This window comes from Haliotis cracherodii, unplaced genomic scaffold (assembly GCF_022045235.1).
Source record: "Haliotis cracherodii isolate W230 unplaced genomic scaffold, xgHalCrac1.p SCAF_3, whole genome shotgun sequence".
Classification (NCBI taxonomy): domain Eukaryota; kingdom Metazoa; phylum Mollusca; class Gastropoda; order Lepetellida; family Haliotidae; genus Haliotis; species Haliotis cracherodii.
In genome coordinates, this window is record NW_027266286.1 from 23,823,512 (window position 1) to 23,850,247 (window position 26,736).

At 40.2% G+C, this 26,736-nt stretch overlaps 2 protein-coding genes across 3 annotated transcripts in view; one reads left to right on the plus strand and one right to left on the minus strand.

Moving 5' to 3' along the window:
• LOC139473619 (eukaryotic translation initiation factor 2 subunit 3, Y-linked) lies at positions 1-13,441 on the minus strand. Its single transcript, XM_071256292.1, has 14 exons — positions 13,294-13,441; positions 11,932-12,050; positions 11,409-11,472; positions 9,830-9,891; positions 9,189-9,254; positions 7,737-7,858; positions 7,069-7,163; positions 6,163-6,321; positions 5,349-5,483; positions 4,424-4,518; positions 3,941-4,085; positions 3,014-3,183; positions 2,111-2,283; positions 1-1,072 (listed from the first exon to the last, which is right to left on the minus strand). The coding sequence occupies exons 1-14, from the start codon at positions 13,367-13,369 to the stop codon at positions 1,018-1,020; spliced, it is 1,536 nt and encodes a 511-aa protein (XP_071112393.1). The 5' UTR covers positions 13,370-13,441; the 3' UTR covers positions 1-1,017.
• The window catches only part of LOC139473620 (membrane-bound transcription factor site-2 protease-like), an 18,705-nt gene continuing 4,296 nt past the window's right edge, over positions 12,328-26,736 (plus strand). Inside the window, exons 1-8 of one of the 2 annotated variants that reach the window (XM_071256293.1) lie at positions 12,328-12,683; positions 15,171-15,440; positions 16,873-16,976; positions 17,488-17,734; positions 20,057-20,237; positions 21,207-21,301; positions 22,199-22,216; positions 25,772-25,967. In XM_071256293.1, coding sequence (XP_071112394.1) covers positions 12,609-12,683; positions 15,171-15,440; positions 16,873-16,976; positions 17,488-17,734; positions 20,057-20,237; positions 21,207-21,301; positions 22,199-22,216; positions 25,772-25,967 — 1,186 coding nt within the window. In that variant the 5' untranslated portion in view covers positions 12,328-12,608. The remainder of the gene's footprint in view (positions 12,684-15,170; positions 15,441-16,872; positions 16,977-17,487; positions 17,735-20,056; positions 20,238-21,206; positions 21,302-22,198; positions 22,217-25,771; positions 25,968-26,736) is intronic. The other variant, XM_071256294.1, reaches the window with a different exon arrangement.

Below are 26,736 nucleotides of genomic sequence, written 5' to 3' on the forward strand. Positions count from 1 at the left end.
ATGTAAATTTATTTTCACATGAATGTTGAATAACATAGGACATATGAACATTGATAAGGACTCAACCATCAGGAAGAGGGATGTCTTTCTCCTGAATATCCAGATGTGGTCAGTTTGTTCAGTCCTCGAATTCAGCAGGTGGTCAACAACTGTGTCTTTGTGGTGCGGAGGCATGTATCGGCGTTACCTTGGTTACATACACGCAAACCATGACGCCCTTGCCATCAAGGGGAACAGAATAATGAAATGAAACCATCAGAACCACTTGCCATACTACTCAAAAGAAGTTAAGGACCACCGATTCTTTCATATTACTGTAGTTAATCTGTCATGGTATGACAGTTTGGTAGTATATATGTTGTCTCATATGAGTAACGGTTACTCTTAATGATCTAACTTATAACAGATTGACTATAGTAAGTGAGTGAGTATAGTTTTACGCCGCTTTTAGCAATATTCCAGCAATATCACGGCGGGGACACCAGAAATGGGCTTTACACATTGTACCCATGTCAGAATTCGAACCCAGGTCTTCGGCATGACGAGCGAATGCTTTAACCACTAGGCTACCCGACCGCCCCAGATTAACTATAGTAATATGACAGAAGTGGTCTTCACGTCTTTTGAGTAGTATCTCTTAATTAATACACTTTTCATAAATACAGATGTCGAAGATTGAATCAATGTTTCCCCTTAATCTTCATGCATGTCTAAAGTGATGTTAAAATCAGAACAATCATTTGAATGAAATTGTGATATATGAAAGTTATGAGTATCACCCATTTAAACTTGTCTGTACATTAACTGTTGGCTATTCATATCCTAACATCACATGACCAATCATATTTGGAATATGTCTAGGTATTTAACTGAATAGAAACACGATGATTCACGTTTTGGGAAAGTCCATGTGTGCTGCTATCATGGCACCGTCAGTCAGGTTCCAACTGTTTCTGTAGAACCACGCAGGCACTCGAGTGTCAACAATTTGTTAATTTAGTCCTAAAATGTTGCATCTTAAGATTCAGGATTTACTTTCACTCCTCTTCGTATCTGACCCCATCCGATCAATCTGAAAAAGAGAACACAGCTGTTGAACGAAAAAACATCAAGTGGTTTTAGGAAGCGTTCTGTGACTAGGGTTCCGAAGCAAACCCAGTTGACATAAAGTCAACCTCGAACTGTAAATATTTTTTGTTATTTGACAGAGGCCTGTAAATAATCAGACAATCCAGTGATTTGTTTACCAACAACAATTCATGCTGTCAGGTAACACTATTTGTTGTTTAACACCACACTCAGCAATATTCCAACTATATGATAAATAATTCAGTCTGGACCAGACAATCCAGTGATTGACATCATGAGCATCGATCAATGCAATTGGGATAGGATTATGACATGCATCAACCAAGTCAGGGAGCCTGACCACCTGATCCCGTTAGTCTCCTATTATGACAAGCATAGCCACCTTTTATGGCAAGAAGGGGTTGCTGAAGACCCATTCTACCCCGGATCTAGGTTACCCTATCAACTTAGTTACAATTCCTGACCAGACCCGTGAAGTTCCGGGGTAGAATAGGTCTTCAGCAACCCATGCTTGCCATAAAAGGCGACTAACGGGATCGGGTGGTCAGGCTCGCTGACTTGGGTGATGCATGTCATCGTATCCCAATTGCGTGGATTGATGCTCATGATATTAATTACTGGATTGTCTGGTCCAGACTCGATTATTTACAGACCGCCGTCATATAGCTGGAATATTGCTGAGTGAGGCGTTAAACAACAAACCAACCAACCAATCTATTAAACCTGCATGACATTCACGTTGCTGGGGACAAATTCTAATCCTGAGTCCCCACAGGTCACAGTAAACCAGTGGCAACCCACACAATTTGGGTATGTTGACACACACTCGACCAGGTCACCAAGTCTGACCACCTGATCCAGTTAGTCACCTCTTACAACCAGCATAGGTTTCTGGGAACAAATTCTGACCTGGAATTCCAACAGGCGTGCTTGCTGGTGACCCCCAACCCACCCCCACAAACCTTCCTGTCCCCACAACCACCATAGAACATATCCATGTGTATGCAACTGGTCTACGTACCTCCAGTGTTTCTCAACTCTCCTACTCAGGGCAATTTTCTCTCCAATCTCAGTACACACAGGATTTGTCAGGCCGATCTTTGCCAAATCAGCCTTCACAGCCAGCACACGACCTCCAGTCGACAGCGAGCCGATGTTCACCATCAAAATCTCATTCTTAGCTAGCCTCTGGACCTGTACAAATGATCAATGTAGTTATGTTAACTTCAAACTACTTTCACATGCATTTGAATATGTTCCCACTATTGCTCAGAGGTCGATATTCAGCCCCATGTATGAATCCCCAAATTTGAATTAACCATTTTCCAATTCATGTTGTACTCATAAATGCCGTATTCGACGTAATAAGCACGCAGGGCGCTCTCAGAATTAGAAATAAGGGTCTCTTATTAGAATATAATTTTGGTGAGATAAACAACAAAGTTGAAAGATCGTAAATTTGGTGGTTTATGCTGACAGCCTGAAATGATACAAAAGAAAAGTCTGTGCGTATTATACGCAACAGATATATTTTCAAGAATTTGAATGCCCATAATTAAGGGTGCATATAACACACGTGTGTGTACATTGATCAATCGGAAGGGGTGTTAATTAGGATTGTTCACTTGACAATATATCAGCAAATATCGCCTTGGGCGCTTATTACGTCGAATATGGTATTGTTTGGGTTTGTAGAAGGGAAAACAGAGGAAGGGACTTCAAATATACTTCACTGCATTAAACACAACGTTAAAATTCAATGTTAGAAGACATCTGAAATTAGAATTCAGTTGCAGGAATCTTTATCTTACGACAAGGATAGTCGCCTTTTACGGCAAGCATGGGTTTCCGAGACCTATTCTTCCCCAAATCTTCACAGGTAGATAAAACAGTTCCTATGATTGATAGGTGCACCACTACTGACCTTCGCGCCTTTCTTGTCTCCCTCGGTCTTGACCCCGAGAAGTCGTCTGAGGAGGAAGAAGGAGATCTCCAACTCTGTGTAGATGTCCGGCAGAGCGTCCACCGCTCCAAGCACCTGTCCAACCATGCGGTCAGCTCGACACAAAGTGGGGTCAATCTTGGTACCAACACCTGCACAGGTGGAAATTTATTTGGATATTGATTGTAAACCATCCAAAGTGATTAGTCGTAGTAGTACCTTGGGTAAGATACTGGACAGCTATAAAGAACAAGATCTGTTTTGACATTAAACTATGAAACCCTAAAGTCTGAAACTAGTGTTGGTCATTGGTGTTATTTTCTTATGAAATGTGTGCGAAGATTAGTGTGATATATTGTGAATACCAGTTTGATGCATACATGTTCATACAGTGACCAGTGCATGGGTAATTGTTCACCAGGGCAAGGGTAATTGTTCACAAGGGCAAGGGTAATTGTTCACCCGGGCAAGGGTAATTGTTCACCAGGGCAAGGGCAATTGTTCACCATACAATGGGAAATTGTTCACCAGGGCAAGGGCAATTGTTCACCAGGGACCAGAATAATCGTCAGAAAACAAGGGTAATTATGGTAATTGTTCCCCATGCAATGGGTAACTGTTCACCTGCACAAGGGTAATTGTTCACCAATGCCTAGGCCAATTGACGTGAAATACATTACAACAAGAATTCCACAGGCAATAACGATGTCAACCTATTGAAGATAATCAACAATTCTCCTACTTTTTAAACTAAACCTTTTTTTTTTAAATTTCAAGTACTTTTCAGGGCCCAAAAGAAATTCATTTATTTTTCCAAGGCATGCGTCAACACTGAAGAATGTCCTATTCAGTCAACAATGTAGCAAATGGCACAAGATCAGCTTCCCAGTCCAGGTTTTGTGTCCTCACCGATAAGCCCCCCAGGAACAGCATACTGCAAGTCATTCTGTTCAGCAAACAGAGAGACAATTCTGGACAGGATTGGCCGACAGGTCAGCTTGCCCTCCTGGTCACGTGACACAATGCCCGGCCGTACCTCGATCTCCTGACCAACCTGTGGACGTGACAAGTAATTAGCATGATTGTGGTGCGGACAAACCTGGAAAAATAATCAGGAGGAAACTGTGATGCAAACCCATGATCATAGGGTTCCGGTGCATGCTTCTTATGGATGCATATTAACTCCGTTATTTAAGGATACTTCCACCTGCCACGTGCCCTTTTAGGTATAATGAACCTATTTTACCCCAGACAGTTCATAGTCCTACATAATGTTTGTTTGTTTGTCAATCATCGTAGGTGTCTGCTATGCCTATTAAAGGCATGGAATAGTTTGCTTTGCAGGGACTTATCAAATCACCATACAGATAATACAAGTCAATGTTTTCTTACCTTGAGAACACCTCGCAGGATACTTCCGCCGGCGACGCCCCCCTTGAGGTCATCAACCTCACATCCTGGCTTGTTCACATCAAAGGATCTGATAACTGGAAGGTAGAAAAGTTCAGTTTAACCTGGAATTGACAATATAACACTGTTGGTGACTGAACCAAAACCTAAAGAATGTGAGTACAACTGACATTATCAAGCAGTTATCGTTGACTAAATTATTTTCTACACCTTCTAATGACATGAAATAGTTATAGTTCTTTTCAGCAGATAGACCCATCCATGAAAATCCTTGGTAGAATAGATCTTCAGGAACCCATGCTTGCCATATAAAGCAACTATACTTGTCGCAAGAGCGACAAACGGGTTTGTGTGGTCAGACTCACCGACTTTGAGGTATGTCATCCTATCCCAATTCTGTTGATCGATGCTCAAGACATCAATCATTGGACTGACATGATTATTTACGGACACTCTCACATAACTGGAATATTGCTGAGTGCGACGTTAAACAACACACAAAACTTTTCAAAATCAAACATGTCCAAATTACAATTCCATAACAAAAGAGCAACACAATTACACATTTCCTGAATTGATGTATGATGCATTGTTTGCTTGTATTCTAATAAACATTAAGCAAGCCTGACAAACTCACCCACTTAGCTGCATGTCAAAACAATTTTTTAACCTGGTATTCCACTAGGGTTGTATGATATGTGGTATTTGATCTACTTACAAATTTTCAAGAAATATTGAACAGCTTATGAGTGATATTCCGGAAACAATGACGAATGGCCAGAAATTGTTTCTATATCCCCAACAAAACTGTGTTTGGGCGATGGATAAAACATTAAACATGTTAACCATTCTCCACAGCCTATTAAATATTTTGCGAATACTTCGACCAGTTGCCATGGAAACTGACCTATCAGCCTTGGTTCTGATGTGAAGTCCCTGACTGGCACAGGGATGCTTTTGACAACATATTCACACACAACGTCGATATTGTACTTGAGCTGAGCCGAGACCGGGATGACAGGTGCCCCCTCAGCCACTGTGCCTGAAACACAAACATCCATGTAATGTACAAGTTTTAACAATGGTAGAGAATGTCTAATGCCCCAGGCAGAATTATTCCAGCAACTATCAAGTGTGAAACAGGCAAACTAGTGACTAAAAGTATTATCAACAATCCATATCAGACACACAATCAGAAAAGACACAGAGCTCAACCTCCCAATTCTCATATCAGTCTTATAGGTTCCTGGCTGGCCTAAGGGAAATTTTGCAATTTTGGAGTGACTTATATGCCTCTTTATGATATGATGACTATGAACACATGCTATGCACCCTCTGAACTGAAAAAAAAAATCAAATAAAAAATGTAAAAAAAAAAAAAAAAAAATATCAAAAAAAAAAATAAATAAATAAAAAAAATCAAAAAAAAAAAAAATCCTATGCCCGAGTCGACTCGGCAACCGTACTGACTTTTTCAGTGAGCTAAAAAGCGAGAGTGCTCAGTTAAGTTTCACAATGGCAATAAATAGGGTAGTATGGAGCAGGCAGTGTTACATACTAAAAACCCTACATAGGAAATGATACAGCTATAAACCTAAAAGCATAGTTCCAATTCAAAATCTTAGTCAGGGTGCAACAATGTTCACAATTAACTTTCAACATGTTCAACCAGACATGTTTCAGTCTGGAATCTTTAGTCTGGAGTACAGCATTGTTTTCACCTTTCACAAAAGCCAGGATCTGTTCATACTGCTCCTTGGCCTGTGTTTCTTTGACCAAGTCGATCTTGTTCTGGAGGATGAGGATGTGTTTCAGCTTCATGATCTCCACAGCTGCCAGATGCTCCGAGGTCTGGGGTTGAGGACAGGACTCATTCCCAGCTGAAATGTTGACCCACATCAAACAGTAGCTCACACACTGGTCAGAGGGTCATTATATATGCTACAAATTTCCTATTGTGTTGAAGGGACTAACGTGACCCTAATTTCATGAGTTAGCAGCTAGTCCTGCTTGAACAAGACAAAAATGTTTACTATGTTTACATTTTCTATCAGTTTTATTTAGTTCCAATTTGTAGCAACATAGAAGCATTGAGAACTGGTTCAGAGTAAGTATTCTATTACGCCGCTTTTAGCAATATTCCATCAATATCACGGCAGGGGACCCCAGAAATGGGCTTCAAACATTGTACCCATGTCAGGAATCGAACCTGGGTCTTTGGCGTGTCATCCTGGCAACCCCATTGGGCACTTTTATGTTTTGTTCGAGTTTCAAGGAGATTTAATGTTGCTGTGTTCAAGACTGTAGCAACCTGATGTGAGCCCTTGTACTGGTCTGGACTAATGACAGTTTTAGACAGCTATCTCACGAAGATGCCACGCCCCAGTTTACAATAAATACTCCTCTCAGACCCATTAAACTGACTCCTCCAACCAATCCTTGTTTTATATCCTTAACGCCGAGCACCAGGCAGGGTAACAACAAGTGCCATTTTTTCACGTCTTTGTGGTATGACGTTGCCAGTGATCGAACCATTGACCTTTCATTCTCTATCTACTAGACTATGAAGGCTATCGAATACTCAGTAACCATGGTTACAGTATCTTCATAATGCGAAGAGGGCTCACCTATGAGAAGAAGTGCAGCATCCATAACAGCTGCTCCGTTCAACATGGTTGCCATAAGAATGTCGTGGCCTGGGCAATCAACAAAGGAAACATGCCTGCAAACAAATCACAACAGATAGCCATTATCTTACACAGCGTAACTGTCTTACCACGCAATTATCGTACACCACGCAATATCCTTACACCATACAATCATCTCACAAAGAGTTTGTTATTTAATGCCGCACTCATCAATATTCCAGCTGTAAGACTGGTCTGTAAATAATCAGTTCTGGACCAGACAATCAAGCGATTGACATCATGAGCATTAATCCACGCAATTTGGATACAATGACATGCATCAACCAAGTCAGCGAGCCTGACCAACCGATCCCGTTTGTCGCCTCTCATGGCATGTATAGTCACCTCTCACAGCAAGCATGCAGTTGGGATGCAATGACAACGAACCAAGACAGCTAGTCTGACCATCCAATCCACTAAGTGACCTCTTACCCCCAGGATAGGTTAAAGAGGACCCAGTCTGACCCAGTATCCCAACTGTGACATTAAATAATAACATGACACCAGATCTTTTACCAGGATAAATAAAACAAAGATAACCATGAAAGTATTGTTTACAAATCCTGCATGGTTGTTCAGAGGCACTTTATCAATTTTCGTGGCCTCACCTCAGTAGTCTGAATTTGCCGCTGCATCCGATTCTGTCACAGGGAAAGACATCTTGGGTAGCGCTACCACATGACCTGTAACAGCCCGGTCTTGGACAAGACTCGTTATCACATTTGTAAATCTGGAACAAGGAAATTATGCAAGTTATTTTCTCGCATCTTTAACAATGTCATTATGTTTTGGCATACCTGTATCAGCTTGATTTGAACGATCAATACACCAGTGAGTGAGTATGGTTTTACGCCGCTTTTAGCAATATTCCAGCAATATCGCGGTGGGGAACACCAGAAATGGGCTTCACACATTGTACCCATGTCGGGAATCGAACCTGGGTCTTCGGCGTGATGAGCGAATGCTTTAACTACTAGGCTACCCGACCACCCCCACCACAGCTGCCTCTATATGATCTAAGATGATCATGGGGATCCATACAAACTGGTGATTGATAGCATGAGCATCAATCTATGTGGTAAGGGTACAACAATGACAACAAGTGCAAAAGTGAACGTGGCTCACTAATACTCCCAACCCGCCTAGTGTGTCAGTAGTTACAAATTAAATAGCTAGGATAGGGTTAGGGTTTGAAAAATTCATAAAAAATGGAAAATTAATAAAAACAATATTTTTCTTTTGACTGCACCCCTCCATATGACACAGGTTATATGTACTAAGTCTGAGATGAATCCACTGAATAGATTAAGAGAAATCTTGAGGACAAAGGTTTCGGACGGACGTTGGGGTTTTGAAAAATTCATTAAAAAATGGAAAATTAATAAAAACAATTTTTTTCTTTTGACTGCACCCCTCCATATGACTCAGATTATATGTACTAAGTTTGAGATGAATCCCCTGAATAGTTTAAGAGAAATCGCGTGGACAAAGTTTTCGGACGGACGGACGGACGGAACCTTGGTATAACTATATACCCTCGACATTTTGTCGGGGGTATAACTAACCAGATGACACGATCACCCATTACATCAACTTCACAGCAAACCTTTAGTGTCAAGGAATCCCAATTGGGGTTGGTTTTTGGTATGACATGGCCAGGAATGGAACCACTGATTTTCTGCTCTCTGGGCAGACACTGCTCTATCTACTAGACATTGATAGCATGATTTGCTTGTTTGTTGTTTAACGCCTCGTTCAGGATTATTCCAGCTATATGACGGCGTTGTGTAAATAATAGAGTCTGGACCAGACAATCCGGTGATTGACATCATGAACATCGATCCACGCAATTGGGATATGATGACATGCATCAACCAAGTCAGAAAGCCTGACCACTCAATCCTGTTAGTTGCCTCTTATGACAAATATAGTTGCCTCTTACGGCAAGCATGGGTTGCGGAGACCTATTCTCTACCCGGATCTCCATGGGTCTTGATAGCATGAGAAGTTTTTGAGAACCATTAAATCCAACATGATACAAACACATGTCTAGTATTTACCTTTGCATTGGCATAACCCAGTTTGATTGTGATGTTTCTCTCCAATTCATTCTTAAATCTGACAGTCTGAAACACAAATAGTATGAATGTTACCACGACAACACAAATAGACAAAGAAAATAGTTCACAGTTCTTAGCACATACCTCAATAAATCACAACTATGGTAACATAGGTAAACAAAATTAAAACCCAATACACAATATCTTTTTGGTGGTGACAGGGTAATAGACAACTTGATATTATCTGGGGTGTGGAAATATCAAAATTGTGAAGCAAGCAAAACAGTAAAAATTCACTTGCCTGGAGATAACATCTACTTGTCCAGTTTATTGAATCACAAAATCGGTCTCTTACTGACCATGCTGACTGCATTTTTAGTTTAGGTGTTGGAGAGGATTTTACCCACAGAATTTTATATATGTTTTGGGGGTGGGTGGGGTGTGTCATTTTCTAAATTTGAGGGTTGCATTTTCTAGGCACCCTATTTTCTTGTGTTTAGTGGACACTTTTCCCCTAAAATATACATCTCCGTAGAGGGGGGTGAGAGTGAGTTTTCATTGTCCTGTTTTCCCAAAGCAAAGACATTACTGTTAGCATGTAACACCAGAAATAGCAAGTGGCCACAAAAAAGCTTCATTACCTGTACTCCAGAAATGGCTTTCACCACTGTTGACTTTCCATGAGCCACATGGCCAATGGTGCCTGAAACACAGAAATAACTGTCAGTGCCGTGAGTCTACTAGTCTCCTGTTATTGTTTTCTGTGGATTGTATTAGATTACTGTAGGATGGGTTTTCTGTTGTTTAACGCCGCACTAAGCAATATTCCAGCTATATGATGGCGGTCTGTAAATAATCGAGTTTGGACCAGACAATCCAGTGATTGATATCATGTGCATCGATCCATGCAATTGGGATCGATGTCATGCATCAACCAAGTCAGCGAGCCTGACCACCCGATCCCGTTAGTCGCGTTTTACGACAAGCATAGTCACCTTTTAAGGTCACATCAGATCAGTGTCTGAAACTCAGCAGGTAAACTGAAAGCCTTAAGGGCCAGCACATTTTATAAACTGTTGACCCAGTGGAAAAACTGTAGGCCCAAACATTTTAGCTGAAGCAGGGAAACATACTCTTTCATAAATTATAACACACAACCAGTAAACCAAAAGCTTTTACTGCAATCACACCGAGTTCCCAAAGAATCAGAGGTGATAGATGAAGCCAACATCTATCAGGAAATCATCAGCTTGTAAAGCATCTTTGCGACTATTAGTCATACACCACTTGACATGTCTAATCCTAGTAGGGCTGTAACGAATACACTATGAGGCGAATACGATTCATATCACAAGTATAGGGTAACGAATATGAATATTAATTCACAATTACAATAACAAGTCAGCAGTTTATGTATTTTTTATTATATTCAGTGAAACAATAACATCATAATTTATTTGACATAGTTTGTTAATTATTAATAAATTATAGATTTATATACTGCACTTATCCAGGTACTAGTATCTGCTCAAATGCGACAATGACCAGTGAAAACAATACTATGAAATATGTTGTTGTGGATATTTTTAGGTACAGGGTATGTTAATATACATGATAGCATATTCATAAATATATTCGATACTAGTGGCCATGAATAACGAATTCAATTCATGAATGGTTATGGTTCGATTCAGCAAATACGCGAGTGAATCGTAACAGCCCTAAATCCTAGTGTTCATAAATATGGAAGTTATGTTTATTACTTAAAATAAAGCTCAATAAATAATTACTTAAATAAACTGTAGGCTGTAAGGGCATGCTGAAATTTAAAACTATCAGCCCGAGAACAAATCTGTCGGCCTCGAGCCTACAGGCCATTGTCTATTTCAAACACGTACTGCATTGGATGAATTTACAAATCAGTTACAAAAGTGTTGAGGTTTCTTAATTCTCTGTATGAGTAAGCCAAGCATTCAAAGTATCACATCCTGCGTTAGAAATTGGCACTAGTCCTGTAGTCCTGCCCAATAGTTAAGGTATCATAAGGACCAGTAGAAATTTGCCCTTTTTAAGGGTTTTGCTATATGTTATCATCATAAGGACTAGTGAATGAAAACTGTTTGTTTCTAACGCTGACATCTAATTATTCTCGAAAACAAACATCACTGAACATTGAAACACATGATGACTGATAAAATTCTATAACTTTTGACATCTTACCTATGTTAATAGTGGCTTGTCTACTGATGACATCTGGTGTCAGTGGTGTCAACCTTTTTACCTCCTGCAAAAAAATAACATGGCATATCATCAATGATACGTGACTTAATTTTTTACACAACAGCTTCACCGTACTTATACAATAACATACTCCATTAAGAAAACGTTTCAATACTTGGTTCAAGCATTCTGACTTGTGATTATTATTCATGTTAATCATTTTAAGTCAACCATTAACATTTACAGTATCTTATTCAAATTTGAATAAATGAGTAAGTCAGTAAGGTATGGTATTAAAAAAAAAAAATTAAAACAATGCATTATTACACAAAGAAAAAAACCCCGACCAAATTAAGAACAGCTGCTTACATTCAAGTTACTCCTAAAATAAGCATGTCAACAGCTTCATTTCCATACGCCGGTACACAACAGTCTGAGAAACAATTTTATTGATGTATTTGGACATGACTTGGTTTTATTTATAGTCTAATGAGTGTTTAGCTCACATCGCCTCTTTACTCACAAGAGTTGTAAGATCTTGACGGGACAAGTGAGGCTGTCGGTTCACCGACTTCTCTTCTTCTTCGCCTGCCATGCTTTCTGATGCAAGTCTCTCATATACCACAATCCTCCCGGAACTTCCTGAATACAAGATACTATATTCAGTAAACTAATGAAGTAGATAAAAAATTCGTTATGTAGATATACTTTAAATGATAATAAAATACTAAAAAAGGATTGATAATATTGAAATAGATAAGTACAAATAAGTATATTATGGTTTAGTTCAAGTATAGACAAAAGACAAAAATCAGGCACAAATGATTTAGTACATAGATTTTATTAGTCTTTAGACAAATAGTACATAATCCAACCAATCGGAAATTAAGGCGATGATTTACTCCGGAGCAGCTTTTGACCTAGATTATGCACGCACACCTGATAGAAAGCGGCTCACATGAAAGAACCATTTCCTGATTGAGTAATGAATTAACTGTTAAATAACCGTTATATCTCTCCTGCGACAATGTTGTCATGAATTTGACAACGATGTCATCTCGTTTCAAGCCGTACATGATGCAATAACGCTGTCACGTTGTATATGTGGTGCCGTGAAGGATGATTCATGTTTATTTCAAGACAAAATATTGATCAAAAACCACATGTTGCACTGTGATCCAAATTTGTCTTATCACAACAATGTTACAGTCAACATGGATAGCTCTTGTGCTTGGGTTCTGGTCATCGTTGTACCTCTTGGATGCATTTCTTAAGGTATATATGTTTTCGGTATCATAATGACTACACAATACTGGGCGAGCCACTGCAACCATTATCTACCAGCTGCATAGTCAAGCATTATTTAGTTGTAATTAACGATTTCCAAGTGCCTTTGTTAATGAATGTCATAGTCATCTTTTCAAAACCACTATTCTATCAGACTGATTCAAGATATTAATTTTAATTAATTTAGTCTAAAGGACTTGATGTCTGTATGTGGAAGTATTTGTGATTGGTTTAGGTTTCATGTAATATATTTGATGACATTGTTCTTAAGCATGTACAAATGGTAAACTAAACAATTTGTATTATGACCATAATTAATTCATTCATTTGTCAGCACCATACCCGTGCTCGTGGGTTTCACCGAAGTGGTAAACGTCTGAGACCTGCATCACTTCGGGCTTTCCTCCCACATTAAGCTGACACGCTGTGATATAACTGGAATACTGTTAAAAGCGGCGTTAAACCCAACTCACTCACTCACTCACTCACTCATAATTAATTCAACTGATGAAAGTAAGTTTTCTAGAATTGTTCATGTTGTATACAGTCTCCAGTTTGATAGCTAGTTGTAATACTGGATGAGTGTTGTCAGTTTTACCTTTCAAACTTTCTCCTGTAGTCATGTCAGATACGACTTCTGCTTTTGGATTTTCTCCCTGCATAGACTGTTCCATGATGAATATCTCTTCAAATATGTCTTAAATTCTTTTCCTGTAACAAAATTCATCACTTTACTGGAATAACGGTTTGAGTGTACTCTTTCCTGACATTAGTAAATGAATGATGAACAATTTCTGTTTTTCTTTTTATAGCGAACCTGATGCAATATAACTGATGCAATGAAATGAAATTGGGTTTCTACTGCTATTGGTACAACTAGTTCCAGTAATAAGTCATTTAGTATGCCAAGCTTGGATTATGTCCCCTGGGTAGTCTAGCAGGGGTTTATCTGCCAGATATTAAGCTCCAAGTCTGCAGCAGTTGTCATTAAAAATTCTCAAAATCGGCTTTAAGAGTGAGTATGGTTTTACGCCATTTTTAGCAATATCACAGCGGGGGACACCAGAAATGGGCTCCACACATTGTACCCAAGTCGGGAATCGAACCCGGGTCCATTGCATGACGAACGACCGCCTCAACCACTAGGCTACCCGACAGTCCCTAATATGATTATATATAAGGAAGTTGAGCTGTATTGTGCAAACATATTTGAAAGGATGGTTCTTTCGTTTGGATTGTGTTGGCTTTGCTTTAGGGCTGCAACAATACAGGAAAGTCATGATACGATATGTATCTCGATATTCTGGTCACAATACGATACGAATCTTGATACGCAATGATAAAAAAAACAAGACTTAAAGCCTGTCAAGATTGCACCTTTCATGATTTTGGAATAGTCAAAATTATTTTATAATAACAAGACTACTGAAGTTGTTAAGGTTCAAAGTTGAATTTTCTCTAACTTTCCTTCAAAACAATTCAAAGTTCAAACACCAGAAAATAATTAATGTACTCCACCAGTGATACAACTGCAAAGAATTTTGATGCAATGGTCAAAGAAATTGTATCTGAAATTATTGTTTTATCAGGAATAATATATTCCAGTTCCAATATCGTGTTACTTTAGTTGCAGCTTTTACTATATATATATTTAATATTATAAGAACCACAAGTGTAGCATTTTGGTACTGGTGATTGCTGTTGCAGGATATTCTTACGTGTGGAACAATTTGACCAGTCACCGTAGGGACTTCCCGTGCTACATGTATTTCGATTGCGAAAACGTTATGTTGACATATATTAGCCAAATTGCCACAAATATGACTTTTAACGAGTCAAAGTATGGCATTTTTAATATGTGTATCCGTTCTCTAGCAACTAAAGTTCGTTTCAATTCGTCAAAAGCGGTAATCTGACCATGATTGCTGTATCTCTCCACACATGTTTCACCTAACTTAATGAAAACTATTAAATGGTATTTTGAATAAAATTAATAAAATGTATAACAAACACAAGTCCAGATATACAATGAACACGTTTAAAAACAAGATAATATAATAATGGTATTGAATTGCGTACTTCAGTTCGGATTTGCTGACTGGTATTTCCGGTGTTATGTGCTTGCAGTGATCAGCTGATAATGTTTTTTGAGATGGGGAAAAACATCTGTTAGTACAAAACCTGAGCTTATTAAAAATATAGGTACGTTTTTGGGAACCATGCGTTACCGCCCGCTATAACCAGGTCAGCGGTTTATTGAAGGGCACAATAGCGAGGAAATGCTGTATTTGGGGTTTGCGTGGCGTATCGATGAATGGGCCCACGTTTATCAATTATCGCGATGCATTGGAATATCGATGTATCGTTTCACCCTTATTTTGCTTACAGTAAAAGTTTTGTTCCTAACATTAAAGTAATAGGATACTTTATAATGTGCAATTCCTCAGAATAGTGACAATGACATTTTTGTTTCAGACAAAGAAGTCCACTAGCCGATCATATCGTCAAGCGTTGGACAGCAGTGGTCTGACATTATCTATTTGTCAGTTGAGATGGTATACGAACTCCTTGAACCGCCTGTTCCTCCGCGTGGGGCAGTGGAATCCGCCTCTGCTGCGTCTGTGGTTCACCGTGGGCGTGTTCTTCAGTCTGGTGGCAATGCTCATCTCCATCTTCGTCTTGACGTTGCTTGTCCTCAACACCCTCCGCAGACAGCCCGTGGAGCACCAGGTCCTCACGCCAGTGGTAGGTGCTGTGATGCTGTGGGGATCCTGGGTTAGAATAGGACCCCAGCAATCTATGCTGGTTATTTTAGGCAATTAAATGGATCAGGTGGTCATGCTCTGTGACTTGGTTGATTGCGTCTCATCGTACCAAGAAGGTGGGGGCCCGTGAAGATCCAGGGTGAATAGGTCTTCAGCAACCCATGCTTGCCATAAAAGGCGTCTATGCTTGTCGTAAAAGGCGACTAACGGGATCGGGTGGTCAGTGTCGCTGTCTTGGTTGATGCATGTCATCATATCCCAATCGCGTGGATCGATGCTCATGATGTCAATCACTGGATTGTCTGGTCCAGACTCGATTATTTACAGACCGCCATCATATAGCTGGACTATTGCTTAATGCGGCGTTAAACAACAGAAAACCCATCCTACAATAATTACAGCGTTAAACAACAACCAACCAACAGGACATTAAAACTTAACCGATACATCTATATCGCCATATGATATACGAAGACATCTTCAACTGTGACAGATTACATTAACGATACACATTGTCTGTGACATGCTGCTTGTGATATGCATTGGAGGGATATGTATTGATGTAGACAGGTCGCCACTTGTGCGTCTAGCAAGACAGTATTTCGTGTATAATGCACACTTCTTTCACAAAGATATTGATGTGTGGAGAGGGGTGCGTATGCATGCAGAAAATAAATTTTAATTTTTTTTTTACTCCTAACCCATTGATGGTTTGGTTTGTTTATTTGTTTAACGCCGCCCTCAGCAATATTCCAGCTAAATGACGGCGGTCTGTAAATAATCGAGTCAGGACCAGACAATCCCGTGATTGACATCATGAGCTTCTATCCATGAAATTGGGATACGATGACATGCATAAACCATGTCAGTGAGCCTGACCACCCGATCCCGTTATTCACCTCTTATGACAAGCATAGTCGCCTTCTACGGCAAGCATGTGTTGCTGAAGACCTAGTCTACCCTGGATCTTCACGGGTCACCTAATGATGAGGAAGGTGATACAGATGAATCTGATACATGGTTATCATGGTCAAAGGGAGATAACTCTAAAACATTTAACTTTGTGAAATTGGGTGCAGATAGTCCTTTCTGTGGTCCAGGTTCACCCTAATTCCTTTCTACTGCTTCTGCTACAACCACTTCAACGGGATCGGTTGTCAGGCTCGATGACTTTGATAATGCATGTCATCGTATCCCTATTGTATAGATTGATGCTCATGATGTTAATCACTGGATTGTCGGGGCCAGTGTAAATTATTTTCAGACCCCGATATTGCTGAGTGGGTCGTTACATGACAAATTTTTATCATGTGTTAGTCCAAAGCTATTAGGTTAATATTAGGAATATAGGGAAGTATGTTTGTAAAGTTTGCAGTGACAGGAAGTCATTCATACCCAGTTCACTACTTCAGATGCCAGGTGTGAATCTGCCGACCAGTCAGATCTGGTATTATCTGCTCACACTGCTGGTTTGTGGCATCCTGCATGAATTCGGACATGCTGTCGCCGCAGTCAGGTACGTCTATCTTCCTTCAACCCATCAGGTACACCTAGTCTCCTTCACGCTGTCAGAACTGCCTCCATGGTCTAGTGGGAGAGCGGAAGGTCCGGGGTTCGATCCCCGGCCGCGTCATACCAAAAGACGTTAAAAGATGGTACTTGTTGTTACCCTGTCTGGCGCTCGGCATTAAGTGGCTAAAACAAGGACTGGTCGCCTCGGAGTCAGTATACTGTGTCTGAGTGGGGTATTCATGTTAAACTGCGGCATGGTATCTCAGTGAGCTAGCACTATAAATCGGCATCAGTCCGGACTAGTACAAGCAGCCACACACACACACACACACGTACATGCACATCGCTATATAAGTGCAATAATCTTGGACGCGATGTTTAACCCCATTTCACCCCACCTCATGCTGTCTGTGTTGGATATAAATCATTGTTGATATCTCTGCTTGTTGCCCTTGCTATCCAACACAGGTTTGACCAGTGAATACATATGAAGGATTGTCCTTTACACATTACAGAGAACAAGTGAGAGTGAATGGGTTCGGCGTCTTCCTGTTTCTGATGTACCCGGGCGCGTATGTTGACCTCTCTACAGAACACCTCCAGGTTATCTCCCCTTTACGACAGCTGCGTGTCTACTGTGCCGGCGTCTGGCACAACTTCATCATCGTCATTGTAGCTCTGTTTGTGCTGATGCTCATGCCCCACACACTGATGCCATTCTACACCCTCGGCAAGGCGGTGGCCGTCACTAGTGTCATCCCGGTAAGTAGAACCAAATCCAGAAATAGGCCCTATTCCGGAGGCAAGGGAGTAAACTTGACTAAAGTCCAGTTTGTGTTATCCTTGTGAGTAGAACCAAATCAAGAGATTGGCCATGTTCCCGAGGCCATATTGACTATAGAAGTCCATTTTCCACCCTTGCCAAAATAGGCTGGAATTTCATGGCTCGATCGTAACACCACCATTGGCTACATCGAGTTATGTCCCTCCTATTGACCAATCACATTCCACAGCTCAAATCACTAGCATTTGCTTCAAACATGGAGGCACCCAGTAACGACAATCTGATCGCATCAAATCTCTTGAGCATGTTGAATAAAAACGTAAAAAAGATTTAGAAAACATCTGTTGACTCCCAGTTGACGGTACACATGCTTTGCAGATCCTGCAATTGACCTAAATCTGCATGGCATGTGCCAAGTTGTTTACGAACCAGATGTTGATTCGTTACGGTATCTTGATTTAAATCTGCATAAACCAAAACCAAATAAACTCCCAAAATAAATTCCAGCCTTGTTCGGCAAACCAGACTTGTTGTCAATCTACTCCCTTGACTCTGGAAGATGATGATAGGCATGAAGGCTGCATTTTGCACTAAACTGAGCTTTGTGATGGCCATTTTGAAATTTTCAAAAGATAAAGATTACTTTATTGTAGCTGATAATATAAAGAACATGGGACATGAAAATGATATTGTTAGACTAAAAAAGAAATAATGGTCTTGGTTCTCATGCACAAAGTTCACTGTATGTTTTGTTTTTACTTCCATTTAAAAAACCCAACTAAACAATCCTTAAATATTCCAAGTCCAACGGTAGTCAAATATTGCATTTCAGTAATTTACTTATCATGGAATACATTTATGTAAGGGGCCCCTTTCCGAGGTTGATTGTATTTGGTTACACAACTGTCTATTTGATTACATACTAGTTTGAACAACTAAGAAAAAATCAAAGATGCCGCCCTGCTGAACTATATTTTCAAAAGTTATTGCCTAAGAACCAATTATGCTATTTAAGACACACAGAGACTTTGGCCATCGATCCAGTATGATTAGACACATTTAACTGTACCTGGGGTATGTTTTAGGTGCAAGACATATATGAAATCAAAAGTTTTCCGGAGGGATTCTTTGACCGAAATACTTGAAGTCATACACGCACTCTGATTGGTTTGTCGTATTTTCGCACATAACATTCATTGATAGGGGGACGAGTCTTACGGAAAGGGGCGAGTGATGACGAATGCAATCAGGTCTAACCTCTCTAAAACGATTTTACTTCATTTCGTTACCACTTCAGTTTGGAAATTTTGATTTTAACTGAAGGAACCGACATAGAACACAAGTAATCCTTCTTTGGTACGTATTTTGGGTGTGAGTGAGTGAGTTGGGTTTAACAACGCTTTTAACTGTATTCCAGTTATATCACGGCGTGTCAGCTTAATGTGGGAGAAAAGCTCGAAGTGATGAAAGTCTCAGATGTTTACCACTTCAGTGAAACCCACGAGCATGGGTATGGTGCTCACAAACCTAGAAACATAATTGGGGCGAAACGGGATTCGAACCCACCATCATAGGTTTCTGGTGTGCCCATGGGACACAACTCTGCACAGCGAATTGCGGCAGTAGTTGGATGCAGCGCTCTAGGACCCCCCAATCAGAGGGCTTGCTCGGGATGTACTGGGCTCTGATTGGTCGAACCGAGGTTGTGCTAGACGACTGGGCCCCCCGTGCCCCCCCCCCCCCCAGTATTTTTGGTGTAACAATAGGGACTATAAAATATCCACAAACATACATGGTCGCAACATTAAAATATTTACATTTGGAACTTACCTGTGAAGATCAGGGCTAGAATAGGTCTTCAGCAACTCATGCTTGCTGTAAAAGGTGACTGCTTGTTGTAAGAGGTGACTATAAATGGGATCGGGTGGTTAGGTTGCTGACTTAGTTTAAGGGTGTCATTGATCCAAATTGCGTGGATTGATGCTCATGATGTCAATCACTGTATCATCTGGTCCAGACGTGATTATGTACAGACTGCTGTCATGTAGCTGGAATATTGCTGAGTGCGGCGTTAAAGAACAAACAAACTTTTGGAACTGTACATTTTCAACATACCGAAATTGGATATGCTGAAGTGAATGCTTCACTCGCGTGTCCTGTGAATTTAAAAGCTTCAAAAATGATTGGCTAATTGGAAAGTTCACCAACACGACCTCCAAAGGAGGGGTCATCATATCTTCGTCGAGAGAGTTAGAATAAAAGATACTTTTTCTGAAAATGCATCATGTGATCTGTTCCAGAATTCAGCAGTATCTGGACCCCGAGGTCTCCTGCCGGGCGAGCCAGTCACACGCATCAGTGACTGTATGGTGACTGACCTTGACACTTGGCATGACTGTATCGTGGCCAGCATGAAGCAACAGTCCCTCGGACACTGCATGCCTGTGCAGCTTATTCGGGATCTGGATACGTCACCTAAAAGTAGGTGTCTTTTGATATGTTCATAAATACTGTGGTATTTGTACCCCTTGGATCTCTAACAAAGGCGGGCGGTCGGGTAGCCTAGTGGTTAAAGCGTTCGCTCGTCACGCCGAAGACCTGGGTTCAATTCCCGACATGGGTACAATGTGTGAAGCCCATTTCTGGTTCCCCCGCCGTGATATTGCTGGAATATTGCTAAAAGCAGCGTAAAACCATACTCACTCACTCGCTTACTCTAACAAAGGCCATGATCTTTTTTAATGATATTTCTCTTTGAAAGCTTTTATTTTTGTTTCCCCTTTTTTTCTTACTCATTATCAACCATAGCGGCATAGTTAAGGCAAGGAAAGATAACTCTACCTTAACAATTCAGATAAATTGACTTTTAAGAGTTAGTATTGAAACCAGATTTTTACCGCACAATACAATTAAGTATTGAAACTACTAATTTCTCAGAGTTTGCATGAAATCTATAACTCTCATTTCTATTATGTTAGTATAGTCAAAAAGTTTATGGTTGTTTTACTGCGATCTAACATTTAAATCCCCATCTATCATCATCATAATAGGTTTCGGATCATGTGCGATGACATGCCATCAATATAGTTCTTGGAAAAGTGAAGTGTGCCACAAACTCTGTAAAAAGTATAAACCCCTGTTACTGATGAAGTAAGACAAGTTCTATGGATGAACAACTTCTTTATTACAATTAGTGCGACATTTCGGTGTAGATCCTAACACCTTTATCAAGCAAGTGATGCTGAGATTGCCACGTCTCCATGTAGAGGACGTATAACTTCTTTAAGTGGCATTTAGAAGTTGGTGTGATGAAGTAAGACAAGTTCTATGGATGAACAACTTCTTTATTACAATTAGTGCGACGTTTCGGTGTAGATCCTAACACCTTTATCAAGCAAGTGATGTTACTGATGATTATTATAACTTACCTGGTTATGATGAACGTTGCAGATTACAGCCACACACCTGACTCGCTTGACTGCTGCAACGAGACAAGCAGTACACATCTATGTTTTTTATATCACACCAAGTCCAGGGCTGACACAGTGAGTACACTTTTGTAGAAGTGTAACGATATGATGGGGTCGCGATACGATACATATCTCGACACCATGGGTGCGATACAATTTTTAGCCTTATATAGTTCTTTTATTTCATAAGGGGATAGTCTTTCTTTTTGCAGGTGAATCACAACCTTGAATCATATGTGTTTATGTTTCAGACATCAAAATGGGTTATTGTAGGGCAGAAACATATAGCTAGAGGCCACTGTGAATGTTATGTTTTATATATAGCCAAACAGGAAATGCTAGGGAATCGGGGTAAGCTGGTTGTAGAACAGTTTATGTTATTATTCATGTATTTTTACTCAAATGTAACTTGTAAGGCTAAAAAAATTAATAGTCCTGGTTCTCAGACACTGCCCTCATCATCATAAAGTTCACCGCACGTTACAGTTTTTTTCCATTTTAAACACCCCTGACTGGTTGATGCATGTCATTGTATCCTAATTGCATGGATTCATGCTTATGATATCAATCATGGGATTGTCTGGTACAGACTCGATTATTTATTGATGGAACTATTCAGCAACCCATTCTTACCGTAAAAGGCGACCTTGCTTGTCATAAGAGACGACTAACGGGATCGGGTGGTCAGGCTCCCTGACTTGGTTGATGCATGTCATCGTATTCCAATTACTTGGATTGATGCTCATGATGTCAATCACTGGATTGTCAATTATTTACAGACCACCGTCATATAGCTGGAAAATTACTGTGTGCGGCGATAAACAAGAAACAAACAAACAAACTCAATAATACTTTTTTTTCAACATGTGTTCAAGGCAAGAAGTTCTGGAAGAGATCGCTTCTGGTCATTCCAGAATTTTAAAATAAATGTCACAATAGCCTATGTTGAATCAGAGCCTTCTTATGTTCCAGTTGATTGAAGCTGAAGTGGTAGTGTATATTGTGGGCATTCCATTCATTGAGGGTATATTAGGCAATAAATGCTTTTAGTATGTGGATAAGGTATAAGCTCACCTGAACTGTGGATATTATTTGTTGGACAGAATGGTGTTTCTTTGTTGATTGACATTTGGGACCGGCCATTTATTGTGAGGTGGGGTGGGTCGGAGGGAACTGGAGGAGGTCACAGAAAAATATGACCTTTAGGGAGGGTCATAAAAAATTATGAACATATTTGGGAAGGGTCATTTTACTTTTTAAAAATAAAAGTGCTCTTGCATTATGTCTTTTCAGGGAGAGTCATTGAAAAATGTACAGTGACATGGGGAGGGTCGTCTGAAACAGACGAGGATCGAGGGAGGGTCATTATTATCAGTACATTGGTGCATCAAAAATGTCTGACCCACCCACCATAATCACCCGTCCCTTATATTCAGCAATATTCCAGCTATATGATGGCAGCCTGTAAACAATCAAGCCCTAACCAGACAACAGTGGTTGATATTATGTGCAACATCCTTCGTAATCAGCAAATTATCCTTTTTGTCAAATTCATTTCGTCGATGAAAATCATAGGTTACCATGGTTACTGGGGACCAATTCTATTGTGGAATCCCCATGGGGCTCAGTCTGTAAATAAATATGTTGCATCATATGTTCTTCAGCAACCCATGCTTGCCGTTAGAGGTGACTATGCTTGCCGTAAAAGACGAGTATGCTGGTCGTAAGATTCGACCAACAGCATTGGGTGGTCAGGCTCACTGACTTGGTTGATACATGTCATTGTTTTCCAACTGAGTAGATCGATGCTCATGATGTCAATCACTGGATGCCTGGTCCAGACTTGATTATTCACAGACTACCATCATATGGCTGGAATATTGCTGAGTGCGGCGTTAAACAACAAACAATGCACATGATGAGAGTAGTGGCATTTAACATGTTTTTTTGAAGTGCTAGTCTTTCTGAATAAGCCAGGTCAGGTACAAAGCAGTCTTAAACGGAATACTATTTTAACTCTTGTAACCATGGTAACATAGCTTTGGCTTAAAGGCTAGTAGGGCATTTGTGAGATTGGTTTGTACAAGTCCAGGTGAGCTTTGTCTTTGGGGCCTCAATTTGTTCTTCTCTACTGTGTAATCCAACCATTTACAGGACAGAGAATATTATCCGGGTGTGTTTCTGTATCGCTTATGGTGCGCACAATATAGGGCTGGGACAGGTAACTCAGGTACCTGGGTTGGGTGGGACTACCCGGACCCATGGTAAGTGATGTGATATATTGTTTAATAACTAAAATTATCTAGAAATCTATGGTTACACTACAAGTCATCAATTTTTGCATTTCATTCTGACTATGCACCCATTCCTTCTGTCTTTTCATATGGTTGAATAAAGAAATAACTTAAGTCAACTTCAGTGTATGCATGACCAGATCATTTAATACATACCGTATTCGACGTAATAAGCGCCCAGGGCGCTCTCAAAATTAGGAATAGGGGGCTCTTATTAGAATATTAATTTGGTGGAAAAAAATAGAGTTGAAAGATAAATTTTGTGGTTTAAGCTGACAACCTGAAATGTTTATGTACGACAGATATATTTTTCCAGAATTAAATTGCCCATAATTCAGGGTTCATATAACACACGAGTGTGTATCATACGCGAATAAATAAGTCTTGTGTACACTGATCAGTTGGAAGGGGTGCTAATTGGGATTGTTCACTTGCCAATATATTAACAAATATCGCCGTGGGTGCTTATTGGAGCTGGACGCTTATTTCGTCGAATACGGTAATCCAAATACATTTTGCAAGTGCTGTGGTAAAACAAAATTCCCAATCGGACATTTTGTATCTCTTGAGACCTACTGTATGTACCCGGGTAGGGTTGGGTAATAGGGGGTGGGTACCCGGGTAGTAAATTTGGACTCGTCCCAGCCCTAGCGCAGTACATAGTTTTTATTCTTAATGTATGATTTTTGCAGTACAGGGACACAAAAGGATAATAATCTCTTCATGTGATGATGTCACCCTTAAAATAATTTAAGTTTCAGTCATGTTCTTTAAAGCAAGTAGTTTTAGAAATGGCATGGCTATTCACTACCTGCTGAGCTGAACTGCCCCATCTATTATACCCCCGTTAAAATGTTGGGGGTATATAGTTATACCAAGGTTCCGTCCGTCTGTCCGAAATCTTTGTCTGGAGATTTCTCTTAAACTATTCAGTGGATTCATCTCAAACTCAGTACATATAATCTGTGTCATATGGAGGGGTGCAGTGAAAAGAAAAAAAAAAGTTTTTATTAATTTTCCATTTTTTTAATGAATTTTTCAAATCCTAACGTCCGTCCGAAATCTTTGTCTGGCGATTTCTCTTAAACTATTCAGTGGATTCATCTCAAACTTAGTACATATAATCTGTGTCATATGGAGGGGTGCAGTCAAAAGAAAAAAAAATTTATTATTAATTTTCCATTTTTTTATGAATTGTTCAAACCCTAACCCTATCCTCGCTATTTAATTTGAAACTACTGACACACTAGGCGGGTCGGGGGTATTAGTGAGCCATGCTCACTTTTTTACCTTATTATCATGATTATACAGTGCCAAATAATTTTGCAGCCATGTTTGTATACAACAAACAAACTACTTTCAGTAAACTATACCGGTACATTGATACAATGCCGACTTGCTCAAGAATCTTTGCAAAATGATACGAAAACAGTTTAACACACTGGTACATTAATCTCTTTTTATCAGACTTTTCAGAGTATATACAAATGTTCCAATTTTATTGAATGGAATTTTTCACAGATAAGACTACCCAATATATGTGTGATAAGATATAGATTATTGTATTTTTATTGGTTACGTTTTCATTTTTTTTTCATCATAGTATTCAGGATCTAAAACCGTTGCGGACATGTTCCATGATGCTAGGATGGTTGGGTAGCCTAGTGGTTAAAGCGTTTGCTTGTGACACTAAAGGCCCAGGTTTGATTCCCCACATGGGTACAATGCGTGAAGCCTGTTTCTGGTGTGGCCCACCGTGATATTGCTGGAATATTGCTAAATTTGGCATAAAGCCATATTCTCTCACTTTCACTTCAGGATTGTGTTTTAGCTCACCTGAGCAGAAAGTTTGGTGGCCCTATTTTGTCATGCGCTGTCAAGTTTCTGTCCATTCATTTTTAACTCAGAGAAAGGAAGGTCGTTGGTTCAATCCCTGGCCATATCAAACCCAAAGACTTTAAAAGAAGGTGCTTGTTGTTACCCTGCCTGACACTCGGCATTAAGGGGCTAAAACAAGGACTGGTTGGCTCGGAGTCAGTATACTGTGTCTGAGTGGGGTATTCATGTTAAACTTCGGCATGGTATCTCAGTGAGCTAGCACTATAAATTGGCATCAGTCCGGAATAGTACAAGCAGCCACACACACACACACGTGCATGCACGTCGCTATGTAAGTGCAATAATCTTGGACGCCATGTTAAACCCCATTTCACCTCACCTCTAGCTTCACATGTTGCATGTACTGTTCCAGAAGTATGCCTGCCTCCCGGCTCGGACAACGACTGACCGACCCATCTGTCGACTGCAGAGCGACTGCTACACGCCCAAAGTGGAGATGGCCTGTGTATATCCCGCTGTCGACAATGAAACAAAACTTTTACGGATATATCATGGTCGGAGACCACCGTTGTTGTTTCTTGGGCATCCTGTAGATTTATTTTATTCAGGTGAGTTACATCAAAAGGGAATTTTGAAAGATGGACCGAATAATTTATGCAAATTCTATTCGTCCGTGTATTGTATTAAAAAAATGAGAATTTTGTCCTTACACTCATGTACTACCGTAGAGATTTATGGTCAGTTGCCCATTGTCTAAATGAAATGTGTTGATGTCATGCTTTCATGGAAAGGTGCTCATGCTATCAACCACTGGCTCGCCAGGTCTGTGAGAAGCTGGGTTACTGCTGACTATGGCGACCGCCTCTGTGGTCTAGTGGTAGAGTGTCTGCCCGGAGAGGGGAAGGTACGGGGTTCGATCCCCGTCCGTGTCAAACCGAAAGACATTAAAATATGGTACTTGTTGTTACCCTGCCTGGCGCTTGGCATTAAGGGGATGAAACAAGGACTGGTCGGCTTGAAGTCGGTTTACTGTGTCTGAGTGGGGTATTTATGTTTAACTGAGGCCTGTTATCTCAGTAGGCTAGCACTATAAATTGGCATCAGTCCGGACTATTACAAGCATCTACACACACAGACACACATGCATGCACATCGCTATATAAGTGCAATAATCGTGGATACGACATTAAATCCAATTTTCTTTTCGACTCGTAAAGACCCGGGGTAAAATAGGTCTTCAGCAACCCATGCTTGTCGTAAAAAGTGACAATGCTTGTCGCAAGAGGCGACTAACGAGATCGGGTGGTCAGGCTAACTGACTTGGATGATGCATGTCATCGTATCCCAATTGCATGGATTGATGTTCATGACGTCAAT

Bases quoted from the DNA above. Each gene is read 5' to 3' on its own strand.
- LOC139473619 (XM_071256292.1), bottom strand. From the start codon at position 13,369: ATGGAACAGTCTATGCAGGGAGAAAATCCAAAAGCAGAAGTCGTATCT. The intron at 11,473-11,931 runs GTGAGTAAAGAG...ATTTTTTTGCAG, and splicing joins GTCAAGATCTTACAACTCTT to GAGGTAAAAAGGTTGACACC. The intron at 7,164-7,736 runs GTGAGGCCACGA...ATTTGTTTGCAG, and splicing joins GGCAAATTCAGACTACTGAG to GCATGTTTCCTTTGTTGATT.